The sequence below is a fragment of the Lineus longissimus genome, chromosome 2 (assembly GCF_910592395.1).
Source record: "Lineus longissimus chromosome 2, tnLinLong1.2, whole genome shotgun sequence".
NCBI classification, from domain to species: Eukaryota; Metazoa; Nemertea; class Pilidiophora; order Heteronemertea; family Lineidae; genus Lineus; species Lineus longissimus.
The window spans coordinates 22,763,196-22,789,109 of record NC_088309.1 but is presented as its reverse complement, the minus strand read 5'-3'; the positions used below and the strand labels follow the sequence as shown (position 1 = coordinate 22,789,109).

The 25,914-nt window shown below is 40.6% G+C and overlaps 2 protein-coding genes across 2 annotated transcripts; both read left to right on the top strand.

Annotated features, from left to right (window-relative positions):
* The first annotated feature begins 319 nt into the window (after positions 1 to 319).
* On the top strand, positions 320 to 16,821 carry LOC135483099 (clustered mitochondria protein homolog). The gene is made up of 29 exons (XM_064763623.1): positions 320 to 518; positions 1,421 to 1,575; positions 1,742 to 1,913; positions 2,184 to 2,327; positions 2,614 to 2,796; positions 3,046 to 3,130; positions 3,757 to 3,835; positions 4,046 to 4,092; positions 4,214 to 4,317; positions 4,495 to 4,723; positions 4,933 to 5,035; positions 5,371 to 5,491; positions 5,703 to 5,794; positions 5,900 to 6,074; positions 6,707 to 6,812; positions 7,168 to 7,270; positions 8,549 to 8,645; positions 8,797 to 8,924; positions 9,207 to 9,419; positions 9,556 to 9,717; positions 10,033 to 10,184; positions 10,407 to 10,593; positions 11,009 to 11,200; positions 11,430 to 11,510; positions 11,681 to 11,806; positions 12,119 to 12,204; positions 12,477 to 12,606; positions 13,025 to 13,233; positions 13,968 to 16,821. The coding sequence occupies exons 1-29, from the start codon at positions 404 to 406 to the stop codon at positions 14,209 to 14,211; spliced, it is 4,020 nt and encodes a 1,339-aa protein (XP_064619693.1). The 5' UTR covers positions 320 to 403; the 3' UTR covers positions 14,212 to 16,821.
* A 2,058-nt stretch (positions 16,822 to 18,879) lies between these two features.
* On the top strand, positions 18,880 to 25,553 carry LOC135483793 (adenosine deaminase domain-containing protein 1-like). The gene is made up of 12 exons (XM_064764835.1): positions 18,880 to 18,952; positions 19,428 to 19,847; positions 20,101 to 20,448; positions 20,800 to 21,016; positions 21,382 to 21,508; positions 21,665 to 21,806; positions 22,034 to 22,166; positions 22,680 to 22,850; positions 23,095 to 23,210; positions 23,460 to 23,645; positions 23,782 to 24,019; positions 24,242 to 25,553. The coding sequence occupies exons 2-12, from the start codon at positions 19,451 to 19,453 to the stop codon at positions 24,486 to 24,488; spliced, it is 2,322 nt and encodes a 773-aa protein (XP_064620905.1). The 5' UTR covers positions 18,880 to 18,952; positions 19,428 to 19,450; the 3' UTR covers positions 24,489 to 25,553.
* The last annotated feature ends 361 nt before the right edge of the window (positions 25,554 to 25,914 follow it).

Here is a 25,914-nt window from a genome sequence, read left to right as displayed (position 1 = left end):
TCTTTTCATTAGGGGTGAGTTTGGAAGTCCAATACATAATATGTTAGGGTTTTGAAACTGCAAGATTTATAAGAGAAAATTTTATTGCTTTTGTAACAATCTCTAAATATCTGGGTCACACCGCGCATTTCTACATTTGAAATAGGTCAAAGAAAATTTTACGCAATGAACATGGTGAACGTTTATAACATTTTATCCTAGTGTGAACAGAAAATATATGGTTAAGGAATGTTTAGTCAATACACATGTGAAACTTTTGATACAACACACTGCTAAGCAAAAGTAGGAGAACTATTTTAATGTCGCGGAATTACACACCCATCTTTCGCTTTGCAAGCCGAGCAAGGTTGTTGCACGTGTGTCTCCGATTTTTGGCTGGTGTGTTCGTCCTTTTAGTTTGCCAATGGTGCTCTCTGAAAACGCAGCAAAACATCCTACTTTAGACATGGGTGATCCAAAGGAACAGGCCATTTCACCTCATGATGAAACAACACTGAACACACCGGGAAATGCGTCTGGTAAGGTTGTTCGATGATTTCAGTTTTACGTGCTTCGCCTGGTAGTGGTAGTGTGTAGCCTTCTTAAACTTTTGGAGGTCATGCGTTTTACGCAAGGACTTTCCACCCACAGAATGTCTCGTTTGCATGGTACGCTTCTCAGTCTGTCAAGAAGAACAATATTGTCTTTTAAATGTAATCATGCATTTTTGGTGTTGTAAGTGTTTGGCTCCGGCCCGGGTCCTTTGCAATAGTTGATAAGTAGCCCTACTGCTACTCGTTAGTCTCCTGGTCCCCTGGCGGAGACTTTAGAACTACAGGCCCAACTAGAAACTTTTCAACCCATCCCAACCTCGCACCAGGCGGAGGAAGCCACCGAAGGCCACAACAAACAAGCAGCAGACAAAAGACCGTCTGGCATGGAGGTATTATTACTGGTGTAAAAGGGTCTATCGTGCCCACTAGCCTGAACAGGGTCTGGTACTGGATATCCTGAGCATGCATGCTCTCTCGATGAGATTATATTTATAGCCCCTCCTCCCGTCATGCCCGTCCCGTCTTGCTTGCTTTGCATTCATTATTCGTAATCGATTCTGATGATATAAACTAGGTATAGGTGGTAAGGTATAGGCCGACCGGTACCGCATGTACCCAGTTTGTCAAGCGAGGCATAAAAGGTGGAAAAATGGGTTACGCCAACTAGCAGCTTATTGCCTCCTGTTAATTTGTAAGGTTGCAAAACAAATTGAGATAATAATATAACAGCTCTGAAAGTGAATAACTTGTTTTTTCGGGCTTGTGCACCTCTGAAAAACTTGGTTGTATAAGTTCTTAGTCACATACTAACTTAGTGTAAGGCCAAGGGGTTAAACATTGGTTCACCAAGATCCAAAAATTGATAATGATGGACTTCTCTATTTCAGTCAATGGCGATGTTGAACAACCTGCCAATCCAGCTGAGGCAGTTGATGGCGAGATAACAACCCCTGCAAGTAAAGACCCGGAAGTGGTTCTTATTCAGGACACAAGTTTCATGGTTCAAATTCAAGCTCCTGGTGTGGAACCATTTGACATGCCAGTAAGTTTACTAAAGTGCATTTACCAGTAGTTTGAAAGTCCAGACATGCCAGATCCCAATTCCAAAAGTACCCTTTTTGGCAAAAACTGGTACTGTACCCTTCTGAAAAGAATTTTTAGGCCTGTAAAGTTGAAGTCGATGACTCTCATATATATTTTTTTGCCAGGTGAGCTCAATGGAATTGGTTCAAGAGATCCAGCAGGTGCTACATGATAAAGAAGAAACCTGCCATAGAACGTGTTTCACTCTACAGCTGGATGGTACAGTTCTTGACAACTATGCAGAACTAAAGAGCATTGATGGTCTTAATGATGGCTCAGTCATTAAAGTTGTTGAAGGTAAAGCAAAGCAGTTAATTTTCTGGGTTGCGTAGTATCATATAGTGGTCTGACACTTGAAATTTTCAAAAGCAGTTTTTCATGCCTTTAGATTAGAAATACTTGATCTGGCACAACTATTCCTATTATTATGAACTGTGTTGTGTCATCAGTTCCACTTCCTTTATAATGCAAGGTTTTGGTTTTGTTAGTGTCTCCATGAATTATTGTTTTGTCATAATGCTGATGCAAGAATTTAAAATAGTTATTTTCTCCTCTGCTTATTTACAGAGCCTTACACCATGCGCGAGGCAAGGCTTCATGTTCGACATGTGCGGGATTTGTTGAAGTCCGTTGACCCTACAGATGCTTATAATGGTGCTGACTGCATGTCGTTATCTTTCCTTAATGCAGTTACTATGGGAGATTTAATGGGTAAGTTGTCTTCAGCATAGCTCAAGATTCATAATCAGAAGGTCATCCGTTTTACTCGGGTAAAGATCACAACTGTTTCGTCTTTGTGTCCTTGCGCAAGTACCTTAAACCTTGCTCTTCTCTATACGGTAGTGAATGGAAACTAGCGTTAGTGATGGTAAAATATAATTTCTTGTCCTGAGTGCTGAATACATGCAGCTCATATGTGATAATCCCTAACTTGCTATACAAAACAGTCTCGGAATTCTTAATGCTGAGTCTAAATATATTCTATGCATCATTGCAGATAAGAAAAGGATAAAACCAGAAAGCATGGACTGTGTTCCTCCCGAGTTTATAATGCCAGGAAGCAAGGACCGGCCATTTCTTCCCCTCCATCCAGTCTTCAAAGATCAGAGGGCACCTCAATGCCTGAAGGTGCTGACATGCAGTGGCTGGAATCCACCACCTGGCAATAGGAAAATGCATGGTAAGTAAGCAGGCCTTGATTCAATGTTATAAAACAGTATGCATGGGTCTATCCAAATTCAGTCACGTGATTGGCGGACCTGTTACTGGGACTTTAGTGTAATATCATCATGTACACAAGGTCGAATTGGATCATTATTAGATTTTTGCTTGCCTGAGGGGAAAATGTGTCCTTCTCATAGTTTAAAGTCATTTTAGCATCTCATTTATAATTAGTGCAAATGAAATTAAAAACAAGATTCTTTTCCAGGTGATCTCATGTACCTCCATATTGTTACCCTTGAGGAGAAAAAGTTCCATGTGACATCGTCAACACGCGGCTTCTTTGTAAACCAGTAAGTAGAACTAAAGTCTAGGCGCACTCTTGAGATTTTGTTATCATGAACTCATCTTGATGAATCACATCGCTATGACAAATTTCTCTTGATAGTCTTGCAGTTAGTGTGTCTTCTGACGGCACCATGTCCATAAGAGTGCATCATATTGTAAAAGACTGGCAATATGGACAGTCATTGCTTAATAAATTGTCGCTTAAATTGTATGTTGCAAAGTTAAAACTTTCAGGTCATGTTTGTTGCGCAGAGTGTTACGTTACACCTGACTGACATCTTCTGTGAATGGAAGTACAAATCCACTGTAATTCTATGACCATCCACTGAGAAGTTGATTACTCTCAGCAGCTGGTGGCAAGCTTGGGATTTGGCTGATAGACCTCCTCTCACGTTTAATCAAGTGATTAATGAAAAGACGTCTTAAGCATGATGACACACATGTGCTATTCTTGAATTATGCACATGTGTTGGATTACTTCATCTGTTCCCACACTTGTTGAATCTTTGTTCAGAATGCGAAATATACAAGTTTCCTTGCAAATGTTTCTCCCCAGTGATGATATTGTGATCCAATGACCATGGTTGTCACAAAAAATAGACTGGTAATCGTTTGGACTTTCTTTTGATAGGTCCACTGATGAAGTTTTCAACCACAAGGCTGCTCAACCCAAGCATCTATGCCATTCCTTAATTGAACTTCTAAATCAGGTGAGTTGATAGCAGCAATAGCACCATACAATACTGGATTTGTTATCCTGCTGATCAAGGGATGAATATGTAAAATTGCAACAGGTCCTTCCAGTGTGTGTTGTTCTTGAGCCTGACTCAAAGCTAAAAATGTAGGACAGTCGTCGGTTTTCCTGTGATTGTTGATTTGTCTAAAATATGTGACTAAATCATGATTTCTTTGCTTTGCAGATCAGTCCAAGTTTCAAAAGAAATTTCTCAGTCCTACTGAAAAAAAGGTAAGACTTTTGCTAAACACTGATGTTATGCATGGAATGATATGCCAATTGCCAGGTTGTCAATAAGTTTCATGGCAGATTAACATAATGCATATTCTATGTTATTTTGTTGTTTTTCTAGGGCCCAGAAACATCCGTTTGAGAGAGTACCTACACCATACCAAGTATACAGTTGGCTTGCCCCAACCCAAGAGCACCATGTTGATCTCATCCGAGCTGAAGATTGTAAGTGTGCAATATCAAGTTTCATCCACAAGTTGACGGTGTCAGTTTCATGCATTTTCCAATTCAGAGTCATGATTAGTAGAGTTTAATATGAAGTCACTGTACAGACTGCCGCAGTGATACTATTAACATTCGCCTTGATTTGAAAATACTTGCTCAAAATTGTGCTCCTTACAGCTTTTTCAGGCAAACTGGCCAGTGAAGAACATATACCAGGTCAGACGAGGGACTGGAACGAGGAACTACAGACAACCCGAGAACTCCCTCGAACAAATCTACCAGAGAGGCTGATCAGGGAGAGGGCTGTGTTTAAAATTCATAGTGACTTTGTTGCTGCTGCCACTAGAGCTGCCATGGCAGTCATCGATGGAAATATCATGGCAATTAACCCTGGAGAATCTGCCAAGTGAGTCTCAAATTGATTCTGAATTGAATTAGTGTCTGGTTGCTGACACAACTGTAATGATATTGGCATATCCAAAAGTTCCTTGACGCAAACCATTTTTGAAACAGGATTCTTGTAAAATAACTGTAAAACAGCTCTCTCGCCATGCCTGATTTAAAAATATGTTTGAGGTAAATCTGTTGTATTCATTGAGTTGTCTTTCATTTCAGGATGCAGATGTTCATTTGGAATAACATCTTCTTCAGTCTTGGGTTTGATGTAAAGGATCACTACAAGGACTTTGGTGGCGACAGTGCTGCTTATGCTGCCCCTGTAAGTCGACTAATGTACATTCCTATTGATTCATGTATTGTGTATTTGCATCTTCTGACACCCAAGTCATTGTACTTCTTTAGCCATATATGAGGCCTAAATCCACTGATTAAGTTTCTGGGTTGTTTTAAACGCTCATTGTTACTACTGAAATGAAAAGCAGTGGTGTTTCAATCTACCTCCATCTTTTAAAGCAGTGCTCTGAAGGAAGACAACTTAGGTAAATTCTGAGGCGCCAACATCGTTTCGAATCCAGTCCTATCACTCAACTGAAAGCTTAGTCTGAGTTTTATTCCCACTTCTTACAAAATGTTCTCCGTCTTGATTTCATGTAGGGTACTGATCTGCAAGGTGTGAAAGCTTATGCAAGTGTTGATGCTGAAGGTCTTTTCACACTTGGAACTGTTGTGGTGGACTACAGGGGTTATCGAGTGACTGCCCAGTCCATTATACCAGGTAAACTTTCTGGTCTTGTTACACAGTCTATGTTATAGTTTTGTCCAATGTCAGATTATGTGAGGGATAACTTGTTCAATACCTTGGCTGTCCGTTCACTAGACTGGATACCTTTCAACAGTGTAAAGTTTTTTTGATAATGCAGACGTTTTGGATGGTTTGTAAAACGCTGACTACTATCATGTCTTTCTGAACTGTCCCTCATTTTCAGGTATTCTGGAGCGTGAGCAAGAGCAGTCTGTTGTGTATGGATCAATTGACTTCGGGAAAACTGTAGTGACAAGTGAAAAGTATGCAGAATTGGTAAGTTTGATTGAGCAGATGTCTTAACTGATTTTATCATACGACTGTCGCTTTTGATGTATCATCCTTTTGAATCTAATCTTTACTCCTTATGATTTCTTCCAGTTAAAGAAAACTGCTGCCCATCTCAAAATCAGGCCACACAAAGTTCTGAATGAGAAGGGTGAAGAAGTTGAGTTGCTGTCCTCGGTAGAGTGCAAGGGTATCGTTGGTAATGACAACAGACACTATGTCCTTGATCTGCTACGGACGTTTCCTCCGGATGTCAATTTCTTACCAAGTAAGTAAAACAGTATCATTTCAGTCTTTTAATGAGTGGTTGGTTATCTTGAAAGAGAGAATAGATAGATTTCTATTTTCTGCACAAACTACTGCCTATTGTCTCCATCCACAAGACACTTGGTGTACAATTTGTGCTATATTAATGCAAGTATTCGCTAACACCAGAAGGGCTGTATTGTCCAATGACTGGGGTTTGACTGTAGGACTTGCTACAGTTACTTTCATTTACATTATAAACATGTAGAATTACACTTCCGCACGAACTAGAGCCCATTGTCTCCATCTATAAGACACTGGGTGTAGAATTTGTGCTACATTGATGCAAGTATTCGCTAACACCAGAAGGGCTGTATTGTCCAATGACTGGAGTTTGATAGTAGAACTTGCTACATAACTCCTCAGAAAAACATGTGAAATAACATTTTCTGCACAACTGCAGCCCATTGTTGTCATCAACACGACATTGGGTGTAGAATTAGGGCTTTATTACGTATGGCTTTCCACCCAGTGACTAGAGTAGAACTTGCTGCAGTTCTTGGATTGTTAAGTTTTGTAATAAATGTCCTCTTCTGTGTCAGTCACTCAGATCTTGCAATCTCTAATGTCTCTCTTCTGTATCCGTTGTTCCAGTGGAGGGAGAAGAGCTGAGCAAAGCTGTTATGAAGGAAGGCTTCCCAGTGGCTCACAGGCACCGATTGGTCTCCCTCAGACAGGAACTGATTGAGGCATTTGTGGAGTACGTACATGTAAACCCATGTCTGCTTGACTTTATTTCACCAAAGGCCTATCTGTTTAGTTAGTCGAAAAAGTGTAACAAAGGTGATGCATTTCCAAATAGTATTGGACGAAATGATGGGTTGATTGTTCCAGTGTCTACTCAGATGAAGTGGATGTTATGCCTTGAAGAGTGTGGGGGAGAGGAACAGGGGTGATGTTTGGAGAGATTATCTACAGGATAATGAGCTCAAGGACATAACGGCTGTTGTTCAGTCGCTGATGTTGTAAGTTTGCCGGCTTATAGCTGATCTAGTTTCACGTAAATATTTTTAAAGCTTGTCCAATTACTGAGATATTATGTTTCTTTACTTCAGGACCAGGTACATGGCCTTCATCAAGAATGCAGCCTGGCAGTTCCAACAGATGAGACTGAAGAAGGAAGCTGACAAGAAAAAGGAAATTGAAGATAAGGAAAATGTGAGTTGACGGTTTTTGACGATACAGGATTCCAGGGTTTTTTCCAATCTTTTTTAACGAGACATATCATTCATTTGCGCAATGTACCAAGCCCACTGTCTGTTTAACAAGGCAGTGGGTGTGGATTTTGTGCTACATCGAAACAAGTCCTCACTGACACCAGAAGGGTATCTTCCCACAATGACTGGGGTCTGATAATAGAACTTGTGACATTTTTTAGGTACCTGTAGAACACCCCATCCCAGAGCTATCAAACATGTTTGTACAGAAACAACTACTGGAAATGTTTTTCCTTGCACCGGAGGCGACATTGTTGCCTGAGTTATCTGATGTTGATGACGATACAAAAAGCTTTCTATCATTACCGGATGTAATAAATATTTTGCGCAATGTACCAAGCCCACTGTCTATTTTACAAGGCAATGGGTGTGGATTTTGTGCTACAATAAAACAAGTCCTCACTGACACCAGTAAGGGTTTCTTCCCACAATGACTGGGGTTTCAAAGTAGAACTTGTGACATTTCTGAGGTACAGGTTCTTGACACTGGTTTAGGTACAGGTTCTTGCTACATTAAAGCAAGTATTCGCTATCATCAGAAGGGCAGTTTTGTCCAATGACTGAGCTTTGATAGTAAAACTTGCTATGATTCCTTAATTTCACTTGTTTTATTGATGAGCATGTAAAATAGAATTTTCTGCACGAACTAGAGCCCATTGTCTCAATCTATAAGACACTGGGTGTAGAATTTGTGCTACATTAATGCAAGTATTCGCTAACACCAGAAGGGCTGTATTGTCCAATGACTGGGGTTTGATAGTAGAACTTGCTACAGTTGCTTCATTTTCACTTGTTTTATGGAGAAACATGTAAAATTGTATTTTTGCACGAACTAGAGCCCATTGTCTCCATCTATAAGACACTGGGTGTAGAATTTGTGCTACATTGATGCAAGTATTCGCTAACACCAGAAGGACTGTATTGTCCAATGACTGGGGTTTGATAGTAGAACTTGCTACAGTTACTTTCATTTACATTATAAACATGTAGAATTGCATTTTTGCACGAACTAGAGCCCATTGTCTCCATCAGCAAGTCACTGGGTGTAGAATTTGTGCTACATTAATGCATGTATTCGCTAACACCAGAAGGGTTTTCACCCGATGACTGGGGTTCGATTGTAGAACTTGCTACAGTTTCCCATCAGTATCTGGTCTTAAGAGGAAGTTGAACTGAAATATACCTTTGTTGTTCACTGTCAGAGTATTTCTGATTTCAGAGCCCAGAAGCTGTCAAAGAGGGCGAGGATGAAAGTGTTGAAGTCGAGGAAGCCAAGAAATTGGTCGAAGAGATAATTGGTGCCGATAGTCAGTCTTGTAAGTGTGACAGTATAGTTGATTGACTTGAGGTGAACACACAGGAAGAACAATTCTTCCAAGCTGGCATTGCAGTTGGACTCCTTCAATTGATCAATGCAAAGGAAGTGTTTTGTGTGTTTGTGAATGTAGTTTCTTTTTCTCTTTTCAGTTGAAGATAGTAGTAAGGAGATTGTACGGGCGGCTGCTAAAGCTGTGGGATCATTGACAGAGAGTGCATTTGACTTGACATTCAACCCAGATGTATTCCAACCCCATGTCAAACATGCTGGTCAAGATGTAAGTTGATGAGTAGATAAGTGAGAAGATAATCCATCTATTAGACAGTTTTCTGAGACGGATTGTATGTGTGTTGTAAGGGCATCATTCTGATAACATCAGTAAGGGCTGGTAAGAAGTACCAAAACGTGTCCTACTAGAACTGGTGTTGGGTGAATGTGACCTTTGGGTTGGGCGATTCCTTTATTATGCAACTTGTGGCCTCTGGCCTAGTAATTTGCCCCACTTAACCCGGAAATTCAATCTAAAATCAGATTTAAAGTAACACATTTTTCCCTTCAGATTGAAAAAGATAAACAGCTTACAAAGGATGCTGCGGAATTCCTGCTTCTGAGTCAAATTCCCCAACTAGTGAAGGAATGTTTGGAGCATCAGGTTGCCCCCATTGATGGCGTCACACTCACAGAAGCTTTACATCAGCGGGGCATCAACCTCAGATACCTTGGAAAGTTTACAACGCTGCTGGAGGAACACACGCAGCTGGTTTACCTGCATGTAAGTCTTCCATTTGTATATGTTGCTTGTTAAGAATAGATTTCTATTGAGAGGGTTATGGTTACCAATGATGACAACTTGCTCTGTATCTGACTCGGACGTGAAGGTTTTACTATCAAGGTATATTTTCTTTCAGAGTATAGCCGTGAGTGAACTTGTGACACGGACAGCTAAACACATTTTCAACACGTACATGCAAGGCGTTGAGATGATAAGTCTTGCCAATGCTGTTAGCCACTTCCTCAACTGCTTCCTAGGCTCTTGTCCGTCACTTCATGTACAAGCCAGTCCTGAAGAAGTAAGTATGGCAGTGATCTTTCAAATTTGCTCAGATCTTTCAAAAAGTTCATTTGATTGTGGTGACCGTGAGACTTTTCATTAGAATTTACACTTCTGGCAGCAGCTGCAGGCAAATAGCATTATAGACGTTTGTCTCAACACATGTTTGCTTGCTGCAGCTGTGTTGTTATCAAACACTCAAATGGCTACCAGTAGAGCTGTGAATTGTACAGGCGAACTCTCTGTATGGCTGCTCTTGTGCTACGTAGTCTGGCTGTAATTTGTGCTGTCTCTTGTTATGCCTCGCTGACTAACCGTGTGTTTTCTGTATCAGATTCGATCTAAAAAGAAGAACAAGAAGAAGAACCATAAATGGCGCTGGTTGACTAGTCCTGATAATACTGAATGGGCCTCTGAAACACCCAAGACATTATGGAAGAAAATCTCAGAAGAAACTTCCAAATTTTTCCTGTACAACTTGGAATGGTAAGGGGAGATTTTCAAACTTTTCTTTTAAATCTTGTCATTTCTTGACTCAGAATTGGGTTGCCAATGATGACAACTTGCCTCATAAATCTGACTCATGTCGTGGAGGTTTGATTAGTCTTACTGAGGAGACCCAATTATGAAATCAATCGTCATAAATATTTAAGATGAATCTTTTTCATTTGTCTTGCCTATTCAGTTTATAAGTCATTCTTTTCCTAGTGACTCGGTTGACACACTCGTTGAGAAGTACAACATCCAAAAAGCATGTCTGCTGCGCTCATTCTGCCAGAAAATGGGCTTACAAATCTTATTCCGGGATTACAACCTTGACAGCAAGAACAAACCTGCATTCTCCGAAGATGATATCGTGAACATGTTCCCGATTGTCAAACACGTACATCCAAAGGTAATATTACAAACTGGAATGCTTCTCCTGACACTGGCAATAAAACATTGGGTGATATGATGATTACGAAATGCTTCTTCTTCAGTTGTGTAGTGAAAGGCATGGTGTAAATGTACATGAAGTTTTAAGTACTATATATGCTATTCATATCACCCATTGGGTTATAGCACTTTTTCACAAGGTTACCAATGATGACCACTTGCTCTTTTCCTGACTCTATCGTGAAGGCTTGATTAGTCTTACTGAGGTAACCTGGAAGAAATGGAAAAGAAATAACTATCTACTTCGATGTATATGAATAAAAATACAGGAACGTGTGAATTATCTTTGGCGATAAACTACCATCAACAGTGTCATGTCTAGATTACTTGCATCAGATGATAAATAAAAAACTTCTTTCCATCTCTATTTGCAGGCATCTGATGCCTACCATTTCTTTACGAGTGGACAGACCAAGATTCAGCAAGGTTTCTTGCGAGATGGCCATGAGTTAATCAGTGAAGCACTCAATTTGCTCAACAACGTCTACGGACCGATCCATCCAGAAATAGCTGCCTGTAATAAACTCCTTGCCAGACTGAACTACATTATGGGAGAGCATCAAGAGGTGAGTTGAGAGTGAAGGTTAATGCTTCGTTTGTATCAAAGACTACACTCCCTTCACGTTCTCAAGGACTCTATCCTACCTAGAGAACCTGGTTCTTGAAATTTCATGTACATGTTGTGAACGGTGTGCACATATCAGTATTGCTTTTGAAGTGTTGGAATTTCAGTCAGTTTGTACACATTATTCAATTCTGATCCAGTAGTACATACCATGATATTTTCTCCTTTAGGCCCTTGCGTACCAGCAGAGAGCAGTCTTGATCAGTGAACGAGTCCTTGGCATTGATCATCCTAGCACCATCACAGAATACGTAAGTTTGATAAACAGTGTCATCTTTGGTTTTAAGGCTTTAAAGGCTTGAAGCATGCATATTGATTATGCCCAGAGTCACGTTTCCCAAGCGGGCCATAAATATTAGATCAATGTATATGAGAGACGTATCTTTTAGCAGAATGTTTATCTGTTTAATCTTTTCTTCAGGCTCACCTTGCCCTGTACTGTTTTGCCAGCACCCAGATCAGCAGCGCCCTCAGGTTACTCTACAGAGCTCGCTACCTGGCTCTCTTGTGCAGTGGAGAAAACCACCCGGAGGTGGCTCTTATTGATGTGAGTACCGGAGCAGTAAAGCTGATATCTCCTCTCCAATCTTTATACATTCGTCTGAACACCAATGATGACAACTTGCCTCATAAATCTGACACAAGTAGTGGAGGTTTGATTAGTCTTACTGAGGTGATGATGAAACGCGGACGGCAGATTCAAGTTTCGATATTTCTGTGTGGATTATAATCATCTTCAGATAGTTGTGTAAGTTGAGCTGCAGTCCGCTATAGAAGAATGTTGCAGCTGTGTTTGAGATGTCTTTATGAAATTTTTCCACCCTTCTTCCCTCGACCAATCTCTCCATATGCATTTCAGAGCAACATCGGGCTGATCCTTCATGCAGTTGGAGCGTACGATGTGTCACTCAAGTTCTTGGAGAAGGCGTTACAACTGAATACATTGTAAGTAGCAGGGTGGCCTAGTTCTTGGTGTGTTTATCCTAGACCACAATCAGCTGGCTACCCATGTTGACAACATGCCTTGTAACTAACTCTGCTGTTGAGGTTAGATCAGTTTTACTGAGGTGACTTTTCTTTCCAGTGTATTACACCAACTACAGCGAAATAGTTGGGCTAATAACTGTTATACACAGCTCTGAAATGACTCTTGAAATCTTTTTCAATTTCAATCATTGGGCATATATGTTGCTACAACAGCTTTTTTCACTCTTCAGGTTCTTTGGCGCCAACAGTTTGAAAGTTGCAATGGGTCATCATCTCGTCGCGCGTGTTCAGTCATGTCGTGGTGACTTCAGGACTGCTCTCAGTAACGAGAAAGAGGCATACCATGTGTACAAAGATTTGGTGAGTGTTCGCTTCTACTCCACTGCAGGGCAGCATCCAAGTTTTCTCGATCTCAAAATGAGTGTAATTTTCACAATAGCATATGACCATGTGTCATCACCCACACAAAGGCATGATACAATCATCGCCACACAAATCTTTTGATTGTTCTTCTTGTAAATTCGAACAGGTGTGATGTATGCTCATTACTCCAGCTGGGGGTGGGCTGCAATGCTTGCAAGCCTGTTGAGTAAGGATCAGGAATCTCTTGCCCAAAGCACCACCTGCCTTGAAAAGTGGTCTTGTTCTGTCCTAGGCTAGGCCAGGCAACACCTAGTCTTGAACCAGCCCTTGCTATGACAAAGAGATTCACAAATCTGCATTTGTCAATTCTTTTCCTCACAACATATTTGATATAAAGCCGCTTTCTTTCTTACAGCTTGGGGATGATCATGAAAGGACCAAGGAAAGTTGTGAATGTCTCAAGCATTTAACGAAACAAGCTGTGGTGCTGCAAAAGAAAATGAATGAGATTTATAAAGGCGAGAAAGCAGTCGGTCTGCCCCCACTCCAGATTCAGACCCCATCTCTAGTCAACGTTCTTGAGACTCTCAATGTCATCAATGGAATCGTCTTTGTCCACCTCAGGTAGGCAGAATCATGGTACCTCTTTGATCCTGTTTCCTCCTCAGTGATGGTTCATTGGAGGGCTGTTTTGCAGAACCTAACAAGTCTTTTGTGTTGCTGAGGATGAGCAGTCCTTGATAATGGGCTCTTGCCTTTGATCTCACATGGTGCAGTGCCAGCCTATTTTGTTTCGGTTGATTTGATGGTTGAAATGTCGATTCTTGATTTCTCGCCGCAGCACCTGTTTAACACCTTCAGCGCCAAACCACGTATATCTACGTGGCCCAAACCCCCCCTCTTTGAGCTGGTTATCGGAGTCTCATGGACTTCATGAAAGAAAATACGCCATCGCCATCTTCAGGGTAAGGTAGGAACTGAAGAGATCAAACGGTCTTTTCAGTTCTCACCGTGCCCTAAAGATGGCGATGGCGTAGTTAAGAACTTTAAATGACTCCATGAAAGAACTACGCCATTGCCATCTTCAGGGCAAGGTAGGAACTGTGTCTTTTCAGTTCCTACCTTGCCCTGAAGATGGCGATGGCGTAGTTCTTTCATGATGTCCATGAGATTCCGATAACTAGCTCAAAGGGGAGGGGGATTTGGGCCACGTAGATCTACGTGGTTCGGCGCTGAAGGTGTTAAGTAGAACACCCCCACTTGTATTGCCTCATGTGCCTCTTTGATGGTCAAGGTTTCTTTTAAATCGTTTATTGCTGGGATTTCTGCTCTAATCTTCACATGTGTTGTCTTTACAGCCCTGAAGATATCGAAAAACTTCGCACCCAAGTTGTAAGTGATCAAACAACAGCCGAGGCAGAGGAGGGGGACAAAAGCTCAGATTCATCAAATTCAAAGGATGATTCAAGTGACTCTAGTGATACCATCCCTGCTAATGAAACTGCTGACTCTCTAAAAGCACAGGCCCATGATGGTGATGCACCCATTATAAATGGTACCGCCAATAAAGATAGCAACGTAGAAGTTGAGGCTGCAAGATAATGATTAGGAGTTTAGTCCAAAGCACATGCCTGTGCTTTACCACAGAAATACCCTGGTTGTTGGTTTTGAATTCAGATGGACTTAATACCTGTGTAAAAGGTTTTTTGTGGAGACCAGTACTACTGAAGTAAGTGCACCATGTATGTAGCCAACTTCATTATCACCAGCTACCAGAAGTGGCTGCAAAAAATGATTCACAAGAGTGATTTGAGTTTGATTGTGGGCTTTTTATTAGTAATTAAACATACATGTATATGAGGAAATTGGGCATATATCATGGTTATAATCAAAGACTGCTTCCACCAATGAGTGTGTCTTAAGCTATGGATTCTCTGTTTCAAACTCATTTAAAAACTGGTCAGAATATAGAACGTGGCAGTGATTGAAATACAACAAATGTTGAAAAGATGTTTCATACTTGAATTAATAATTGATAATAGTTATTTATTGATAAAAACTTCAGAGGGAGCAGTACAAACAATGAACATATGTAAGTAGAGCACCAAGAGATGTGTTTGGAGTCCCAAGTTACTGTGTACATGATTGTGTGCTTACTTTGTTTTTGGAGGTCACATTAGATAAGTGATAGAAACCCAGAACCCTTAGTAATTCTCATTGAAATAAAATGTTATGATAATCGGACTTCTCTTTGTATTTGGGTACTGGTCGATTATATTGAAATTTATTAGATGTGTTAGCCCAATGGTGCTTTAGAAAGCCAAAATCAAATGTGACTAAGTCATCACGGCATAATTAGAGCTCTGAAATGTAACAGAAAAGATGATAAAAATCGTTCTAGATTGTGTATATGCGTGTATTTGTTAATAGAAAAGTATAGAGTATAAAAAAGGCACTGTCTTTAACCTGCACGCCTGACCCCCCCTCCCCCCCCCCCCCCCCATGCAACTTCAGTTGCATTGCATACATGTTTACATGTAAGTTGCATTTTTGGCATATGGAATTTTCTACGAATTCATACAGGTTGTACATGTGTGGTACATATTTATAGCACTCCCATCTTTGTATCTTAGTATCTTAAAAGCTGATAATTTCAAACCATGTAGATGATTTATCTTGAACTATTAACGGTGACAAAATAGTATGAGCTCCCTGTTCTCCCTGTATTTTTTCTCAAGCATATCTTTGTTTTCGGGGTTCTGAGGGTTAAAGGGAATGAGCCTTACTCACCAAGTGCGAACCCCCCCCCCCCCAATCCTATTTGCGCAGATGAATAGATGAATGGGTAAAAAATCAAATTGTGTCAAATTCACCCGAAATTGTTGGCTCTTTCACCAAGTCCAGATGGGCTATCCAGTATTTTTCCCTTGTCTGTATTTAGTATAGTATGTTTTAATTTATGTACAAGAATAGATTCTATGAGGCATGTGTCCTTAATATGTTTTTTGAGCTATGTTCTGTGGTATATTGCATGTACATTTACTTTCATTTTGTAAGGAACATAGGGTGGTAGTAATAGTGGTAGTACATTCCATTTTATATATCTTTCTCGAATGTGAATGTATGAAGTCATACTGATGCATGAACCATGATAATTTGAATACTCACTTGTTTGATTTCATCAGCTTTATTTCTTCTGTTCCCGGGGTATGAAATAAAACACCCATAACAAATAATTTGGTGTATACTCATGTATGCATAAAATCAGTGCAGTGGTAGGAGGTGTATGACTATAATGTCTAATGTTAAGTCAGTGGTTAATGGTAACCACTTTGCAATGATGTTCTGCTCCTGTGGTTCACTCCGTCACTGCAGTGCCACATTAGATGATGCTCTCAGTGCAGCTAGAGCATGGCCAAAGTCCCCCTTTACTCTGTGTTTCCAATTCTTTTCTGTTTTTGTCTTCATGTTTGCCTTCAATAAGTTAAGAATAGTCGTCCTCGTCCAAAGAGTGATATAAAATTATCGTATTATGGGCTGTCCCAAAAGGAATAAGTGCATGTGAATTATCAAATATTACACCGATTAGTCTTTCAATTGCACTAGTGATTGCTCAAATGTCCCAAAAATGTTTTTACTGAGAGGCAGTGATCTCAGTTGATTGATATATCAAATATAAAAGCTATATAATGTGGAAGTATAGTCTTGTACAAGGTCAAGGACCTGATTTATCAAACCTGATAAGACTGGAATCAAAACTTTCTAAATGGAAGCTTTGCAATGCAGATTCTATTGCCTTGAAAGTCGTGACTGCTCCTGACTGTTTTACAGTTATTCAACTTTCGAAAACATTTCGCATAGGTGATACTGTTGGCTTAAGAATTTTGGTTGGTCCAGTTAGATAGGGTTAATGTGTGTCATTATCGCATCTTATGTATTGGGTAAATGTCTGGTTTGATATGGATACTGTATTATGAGTTGTAATAAGATAGGAATTGTCATCTTCTTTTAACCTACATGTAGGTGCACTTTATCTAGAAGTGTGGTTTGTCTAATCTCCAGGCTGGTTTCATCCCCATGGGTTTGTGCAGAAACTAGTGCTTTGTGTGATAAAAGTAGAGTTAGTAGCACTGCTAATCAGTCTGAATGCAATCTAAAAGCTGACTCCAAGTTGTTGTGTTATGAGCAATAAATGAACAAATGGATTAAAAAATACAACTGTGTTGTTTCTCAATGCAATTCTCTTTTAGTCGCCCTCTACCAAAGAAATAATTGTCTTTGCCTTAATGGACTGGGTTGCCATGGGGCTACAACCTCTTAAAGAGGGACTATAGGCAGGAGATAGGACCTGAGGGTCCAAGGATCATTGCCGTTTCATTTACATGTCATTAAGTTAGATGCTCAATCTTACATTGCTTCTCCCTTGCAGTACATGTGCTGTACATGTATAAATGGGTACCAGGCATGCCTGCAAACTGCAAAGTTAACTTGCTATGGACCACCATCCTGTCCAATGTATTATCATTCCTAGTTACTTGATGTCGTAGAAACTGTGATAAGTCCAGTCGGTCTGGTGAGCTGTTCATTGGTCAGGCAATACATCAGCCCTGAACACTCAAACATTGATCACAGAATGCCGGTGGAACAAGACGCAACAAAAAACAAGAGGTTGGACAATTTGAACTTTATTTCAAAGACGTATTGAGATGGTGAAAAGGAATAAACATAACATGGTACTTTAGATTGAGAGATTACTAGCAGCATATGATTGTTTGTCATCAACATGCCGTGATAAAGGTATTGAAGCTGCATATGACATTCATTCCTCATACTAGTTTACTTGCATGAAAGTTACTTCACCTTGGGACAAATACACAGAAGGACATAAATTATGAATAAATTAATGTACAGTATGGTATAAATGCAAAGGCAATGATTATGAAAGACTAATTTGGGACCACACAGAGCAAGAATCAAAACAAAGGCCATATCAATGGGCCTGAAGGAGGAAGAATGTCTCAAGATAATGCCTCGCCAGCACTAACAAAGTTCACAGACTTCCTTTGCAGTTTGTGCAACACAAACGTGCCAGGTACACATATGAAAATGTGCACAAAAAGTTTCTACTTCGGGAACATTTGTACCCTGGCTCAGTACAGAAACTGTGTAAACTGCATTACTGATGACCTGGCATTATCACGAGACACTAATCCTTAACTGTCAGTGTCTCATTCTTTCAGTCCATACAAAATCCTCTCAAATCTGAATGGAGTTTCGACTACGGTTTTAATGAACTTTTCTTCACAAATCTGATTATTGCATCTTGCCCGTTTATATCCAGACTTTAAGTGATCAAGGGCCATTAAAAAGCAGTCAGTCTAAATTTGAACACTTCCAGGTGATCAGCTGTGAGATCCATTCAGTTGGAATACATACACTTCCTGAAGTTAGTTTTTCAAGTCAATTTATCAATCATTAATCCACATGAAGAGTCTGTCCTGCATCTCGGATTGGATACTTCCTCGATAATATGATAGCACCAATTATTGTCACAACCACCACAGCAAATATGAAGAGGTAGAATGTCTCCTCATCAAAGATGTCAGTGAATGCAGGGATATTTGGAGATATGTTCCGCACAATTTTAGCCTGGGCAGAATCTTTTGGCAGCATTTTTCTAAATGGGTGGAAATTAAGCTCTTTACAAAAAGAGAGCCAATTGATTTCCAATGCCCTTCTGGTTGATTCTAAGAGGTCTTCAGTTGAAGTATAAGGTAGAGTCAGATAGGGTTTGCTCTTGTCAACTTGTGTAATTCTTTGTCTGAAAGTAGTAGAAAGGAAAAAACAAAAATGTAAAGTAACTTGACAATAATCATTCACATGCTACATGTATCAACATTCCAGACAGGTTTGCGATGGAATCATCTTTCACTCAGCAGATGTACACATACGATACATGACCTAACCATTACAGTGTATAGACTAGAAGGCTACATAGTCTATTGTTTCACCTAAAAATTTATAGATTTTAATCACCAGTCAAGCATGAATATTACATAAATTTAAAGAGAATACCCTCTTCTATCAACCTTACTTGTTCTTAACCAGTATTTGTCAGTGGAACTAATCAATTTTGGGCAAAAAATCTAACGATATTTTTCAGAAAATTTACAAACATTTCATGAACTTTACATTGCCTGCGTGCCAATTTCTCTGTCTCGCGCAAATCAAAAATATACTTTAAGGTACTTTCAGTGAAGGCAAAATGAGCCTTGCGCGAGATTCACCACATGCACATGTCAAATTTTCAATTTACAAAAGATATACTTTCACCAATATCCTGGTATGAGTCAACTTCCTAAATGTCGAAGTGATATATGAATAAAGTTTGTCTCCTTTTAATAGACTTTATTCATATAGGCTAGCCCTGTTTTGATTTAGCCTTTGGTTTTTCGTGCCCGCCACTTCGTCTTCCGAATACTCTTCATCCGAGACTTCGATTGATAGTCTTCAGAATTCAAGTCGACAACTGTCATGCCGAGTCGACTGTCATCACGATATGCTGAACTGATGACGCACGTGAAATCGTCATACACAATTTGAATTTTCCTGTTTCCCCTCTCGTCCCCGGTCTCGGTCTGCACACTACTTGCAACGACAACGTGCAGATATTGCGGCAAAGCCGAAGTGTTCTTTCAAAGTGGCCACAAAAAATAAAAATATGCAACAACCAAAAATCTCGTTGATAACAAATAGCCTAAGCCTGCAGCGATCGAATCGGAATATTTATGCTCTGGTATTGTTTGTCCTACTCCTAGGTCTAAGGTGAAGAGATCTGAAAATGTCGGGAGGTTTTGGTAAAGAAGACGTTTACCAGTACACCAATGAAAGCAGTGGGATCCGCTTGCCTCAGTCGCAACCGAAAGTTTTGACAGCCGTTGGTCGTGGAAGAGGAAGGGGACAGGCACGAGAAGACCCAGTTGCAGAAGCTGGACCACAATATCGGCAATTTCCAATCTTGGAGCAAAGATCAGCTCAGACAACACCAGAGCCAGCCCAGCCCAAGCAGTCAAACATGGCGTTCCAGTATGCCTTGGCTGCCAGGACTGAGGGTCTGCGGAGACATGATACTGATCCTTTGGCTACTGCTGTACGACAGGCACAGGTGCCTTTCAAGGAACATAGAGATGCTAAGAGGGAGGCGGAGAGAAGGAGAGCCGAACAAAAATATATTCCAGGTACTTAGTTAAACTACCCGTACTTTCTTGTTGACATCGGGCATCATTATAAAGAATCAGTAAAGTTTAGGTAATTACTTACTTACTCTGTAGTGTTATAGAGATGGGTAATTAGATGAGTTGGGCCTAGTGGACAAATTACCTTGCCTCAAGATGTAGTTTTGTCTAAGCTTTAATATTTACATTGTTCATGTCAGTATATTGAATTGGGGGTTCAAAGCTGTAATATTTCTTAACCTCCTATTCCCCATAGGTCTTACCCCACGTCCTGTGGAAATGGAACCGCCACCAGGCTTGATTGAGAAGGGAAATACCCCAAAGAAAGTGCCACCAGAGCTCATTAAAGCATTTCTCAATGGAGCCAAGCACCCAGTCAGTGCAATCATGGAATATTCGTCCATGGTGAGAGCAGAAACATCGTTTCGTGAAGTCTGTGTGGAGAGGCCCTCATTTAAAGCCAAGTTTGCTAGCGTTTGTACAGTGAATGGTGTCTCATACCCTCAGGGCACTGGTCCTACTAAGAAAGATGCCAAGACTGAGGCAGCAAAGTTGGCTTTCACAGCCATTTTGGGCATTGAAGATGATGATATAGATGAAGGGGGTAAGTCTGATTGGTTTTTCGTTGAACTTTCTTTCAATACCAAGAGCAATTCCCCATCCCTAGCTAATTCTGTTGGTCAGAAATATAGCCTGCCTGTAATCACAGTAATGTTAATGTCTTTCTAGTGATGGTTGAATGCGACAGTCTTCTCTTGATAGCTTGCTTACAAAAGGCAGCAGCCAACTAGATGTAACTGATGTATGAATCTTATCCCAAGTAATAAATTGCTTCTGATTTACATGATATCAAACTTAAAAACTTCCCACAAATTGGTTTCTTTGTCATATTGTTGAGAAGCAGACTCTAGACTCATCTTATTTGTTTAATATCTTTGGGTTGTCTTTATCACAGAGAGTGACACTATGATATACGATTCATTTGGTCGGTGTGTTCAACTAGATTCAAAGACTCCGATAACTGGGCCTCTACCACCTCCAGTAACAGCTCAGAATTTGGCGACGCTTCCCATGGAAATGTTGGCAAATCCTGTCAGCAAGTTATCGGAATATTGTCAGAAGATCCACTTGCCATATATTCTGACAGTAAATGATGGTTGGGATGAAAATAAGTAAGTATGGTTCTGAAACATTCAGTGACTCAGTTTGCATGAAACTTGGAGAAACAAATTCAGGGCCAGTGCCAACTGTCACCATTCACCAACTGAATTAAAACAAAAATTCCACTGAACCAGTACATGTCAGCATTGGAGCTTGAAAAAAAGAACATGAGAACATCCGCCACATAGTTAAAGGGATTTTTTTTGGTATTTTCTTAGATTTTTCCTTACAACAGGAGCTCTGAAATCTATTATTCCTAGACTGACGGTTCCAAATGAAGTCGGCAATGCACAAAACAATGTAAAAATTACATCTGACGACTATAATCTCATTGAATCCAGGTAACTGACTAACCAAATTTGTATTCCTCTTGTAGGAGGCCTCAGTACACAGCTGCCATTATCATCAGAGAGAAACCCATTGCGTCTGGTGTCGGTAAGAGCAAGAAAGATGCAAAGAAACTTGCTTGCAGCCAAGCATTGGTTGTACTACAAACTGGCCAGGTGAGAATATGCGCTTTTGTATCAGCAGCTGTATTTCATCAGGTATTTGCTGCAGCAAAGTAACATTTAAAAAATGGATCCCGATTAGAACATAACATCTCTTTCATTTTCTTTCAACTATGATGGAATGACATAGTTATTTATTTTTCCTTCCAGATTCAATTTGGAGATGATGAGGAGGTCACCTTTCACGACAGTATTGCTTTGATGTGCCACAAAACACATATAAAACTTCTGAAAAAGTGTCCCAACCATTTCTGGGGTGGAAAAATTATGGCAGCATTTGTGTTGAAACTGAGTAAGTTCACTATACTGCCATGAAAACACAGAAGGCAGTAAGTCCAAAAGTCCAAGTTTTGTGGAATGGACAGCTTTACATATAGCCCTTTAAAATGTTGACTTGCTCCCTTAGCCATGTCAATTTCTTTTGTGGAGACATTGCTTGCAGTGTTTCGTCATGGTGATGTGTTTAAAATCTATAAAAACCCTTGCGCTTTAATTCAGTATCTTGATTTTTCCATTAAGGTGACAAAGATGGAGGCCATGTTGTCTCGTTAGGTACGGGGTGCTCAAGTCTATTTGCTGGCAGGCTGGGTGCGGATGGTAGAAGTCTGACAGATGGTCATGCAGAGGTTGTTGCCAGGAGAGGACTCCTAAGGTATGAAGCTTTATTGTGGGCAAGTTCATGGCTGTTTTAGTTGGTATCGGTGTTAGCTCAGCATATCATTGTTCTCAGTTTCTAGTGCTTGAGTATGCTTGCATTGATGGAGACCCCGATTGAAAGAAGGGGTCACACACTGATGAGATAATCTTCTCTTCTCTGTGTTGTGTTCATGGATTGTCTTGCCTCCATTCTCAAAACCTTCCTGCAATTTGAGTGTTGTGTTCATGGATTGTCTTGCCTCCATTCTCAAAACCTTCCTGCAATTTGAGTGTTATGTTCATGGATTGTCTTGCCTCCATTCTCAAAACCTTCCTGCAATTTGAGTGTTGTGTTCATGGATTGTCTTGTCTCCATTCTCAAAACCTTCCTGCAATTTGAGTGTTATGTTCATGGATTGTCTTGTCTCCATTCTCAAAACCTTCCTGCAATTTGAGTGTTATGTTCATGGATTGTCTTGTCTCCATTCTCAAAACCTTCCTGCAATTTGAGTGTTACATTTGCTTGCAGATACTTCCACCGTAAGATCAAGGAGTATTATGAGAGCCCACCTGCTTGCAAGTCAGCGAGTTTGTTCAATCAGAAACCCGGCAGCTTTAAACTTGTCCTGAAACCAAACATCTCCATTCATCTATATATCAGCGATGCACCGTATGGAGACGCTTCAGCTTTTCTCGACGAGTGAGTTTTTTTCCTGCTTTTAAACTTTTTAATCTTAGAAAGACTGATGTTGATCTTGTTGCCTAAATGTGATTGGACTTCTCTGAAACTATCTGAGCTCTGGAACTCATCTTTGATCCGCTATCTCTTGTGAAGCAGATATAACTGCAGGGGTCCAGGTCAAATATAAAGGCATTTTTGGCTCTGAAATATGTGCTGAAACTTATTCATAGCCAGATCCTGATAATTTCTCGGTTCATTTTAGACCAAGTGCCCCACTGGATGAAAAGCAAGAGGAACTGATCAAAGGAGGTGCCCACTTTCCCAACTTTACTGAAGGAGAGGAATTCATGGGCTTGCTGTCTTTGAAGTCTGAAAATGGTAAGTGCTTTTCATTGGGCATGGACCACGTAGTCCTGAGCTGTCTGAATGGTTACTGAAGCATACATTTGAAGTTGACCTATTTTCATAGGCTCAAAATATGTTTCGTTGTTGTACAAGAAGAGGGAGAGATACTGGAGGCTCCAAAACAAAAAGAGAAAATTGCCACATTTTGCCTTTCTTTCCAATGAAGTCGATTGCTTGATTGTGTTGACTCAGTCATTGAGAACGTATTTGTTTACTTTCCAGAACAAATGGCCTCACCTGTGTGTATGAGTGATATTCCTAGTCCGACCATGGAGAGCATCCAAGCCGGTCAATCTATTACTGTGATGTCAACAAGTGATAAGATCCTCAGCTGGAACATACTTGGTCTCCAGGGGGCTCTCATTGGCTGCTTCCTTGAACCTGTCTACTTGTCGACAGTTACTATTGGTAGGTAACAGATTATCTCATTTCTGTTACTGTATCTATTCATCTATCTCAATCCTTTTCCTATGCAATACTTATGTTATCTTTGTTCCTCTCCTGATTGTTCTCACTATAATCTTATTTTGTTTTCTCTTTTCAGGCCAGAATTTTGACCATGGACACCAGGCGCGTGCTTTTTGCTGCCGTGTTGATGACAAGATTAATGACTCGTTACCAGCAGGTTTTAGGCTGAACCACCCACGACTTGACACCATTAATAAATATGACGAATCTTGGAAATGTCCCATCGTGAATACAATTAGCGTGAACTGGATGCATGGAGATGGTGACAACCAGATTGAAGTAGTCGATACCAGCACTGGTAAAAGTGTTGAAACGTGAGTAAATCTTTCTTCTTCTGGCAATTGGATTTTAACTTAACCGACACTTAGGCAAAGAAATGTTATGTTTCATCCAAAGAACAATGCAATTGGGGTAAGTGACTCACCCAAGGTCAGTCGTGACAGATGCATTTGTAAGGGTAATGAAACAACGGTATATTGAACAGATATCCGTAGATTCTTAAGACCATATAAAACGTGAACCTTTTGTTTTTGCAGTTCTCCATTCAGGACGAGTGCATTTGGAGCAAGTCGCATTAGCAAAGCAGGATTCTTGTTCAGATTCCGTGAGTTAGCAAAAGCTGCAAAGGTTCGGCAGCTTTACGATGCAAAAACTTATGCCAGTGCAAAGACAATGAATGAACCTTATCAACAGGCAAAGAAGGTATTCCATCAACATCTTGCTGATGCCAATTTTGGAACTTGGTTCAGGAAACCTTATCAGATGCAGATGTTTGCTAAGTAATTGACAGTTATGTACAAAAGTACATTCGATACAGTCTGGGTCAGAAGAAAATAGCACCCTGATTTTTGCAATATTTTCTTGGTCCAATGAATGTAAGTTAGACTTTCGCTTCAGCAGGTTGCTATTAACTTTGGACTCACATTGTATATGTACTCTGTGTACTTACATGTAGTACATAGCTCTTGAACTTCTCGCACAGGCAGCTGGATAACAATCCCCTGTCAGAGAATGCCCATCTGTGTGGTCGGGGAGGAAAATCTTTTATAGCATTTGTAAATTGTTTGGACCATGGAGGTATGGAAAAGCAGTATGGCCACACCCCTCTCTCTAGCTACTTTCTATGGCCGATTAGTCACGGAAGTTGCCGATCGCGACTCGGAAACTAGCTCGGCAGTTTCCGATACTTTCCGACATAACGCGCTCGGCCGGCCGGGGTATTGGAAGGGATTGTTGTCCAAACATCGGAAGGATGATTGTATCCTTTGAAGCGGGCTCCGTTCTCTCTCCTTCTTAATAATACCTCCATGTTTGGACACAGCAGAAGGTGGTGGTTCTTGGTTGAGTCGGCATACTGATATAGAGATGATGTTGATCTGTGGTGCCAGCTGTATCATGAACCAGAGTGCATGTTACTGTGATTGTTAAGAGTTTATATTTACCATTAACACCTCGGCGCCGAACCACGTAGATCTACGTGGCCCAAATCCCCCCTCTTTGAGCTGGTTATCGGAATCTCATGGACTTCATGGAAGAACTACGCCATCGCCATCTTCAGGGCAAGGTAGCGACTGAAGAGACCAAACGGGTCTTTTCAGTGCCTCTCGTGCCCTGAAGATGGCGATGGCGTAGTTCAGAACTTTATGACTTCATGAAAGAACTACGCCATCGCCATCTTCAGGGCAAGGTAGGAACTGTGTCTTTCAGTTTTCAGTTCCTACCTTGCCCTGAAGATGGCGATGGCGTAGTTCAGACACAGTTCTTACCTTGCCCTGAAGATGGCGATGGCGCAAGTTCTTTCATGAAGTCCATGAGACTCCGAAAACCAGCTCAAAGGGGAGGGGGGGGGGGGGGTTGGGCCGCGTAGATCTACGTGGTTCGGCGCTGAAGGTGTTAAGTGTTCTTATGAAATTGGTGCAAGTACCATTCTCGTAGTGTATCAAGTTCTTTATATGTTCTGGTGTTGATTTATCAAATACTGTTAACCAAGAGATATTTGCGGCTATCATAAAACATAGCATTTTATAAAATTGAGACTTTGGTATAGTTTTGATTCAGTGCTGACATCCCTGTATATGTACTACAGTAGAATCTCTCTATTAAGGACGCCCTTGGGACTGAAAATGCTGGTCCTGATAGGGAAGTGTCCTGATAGCTACGGTCAGCTCATATAGAAATGACCAATTTGGGAACAAAAACGGTGTCAATA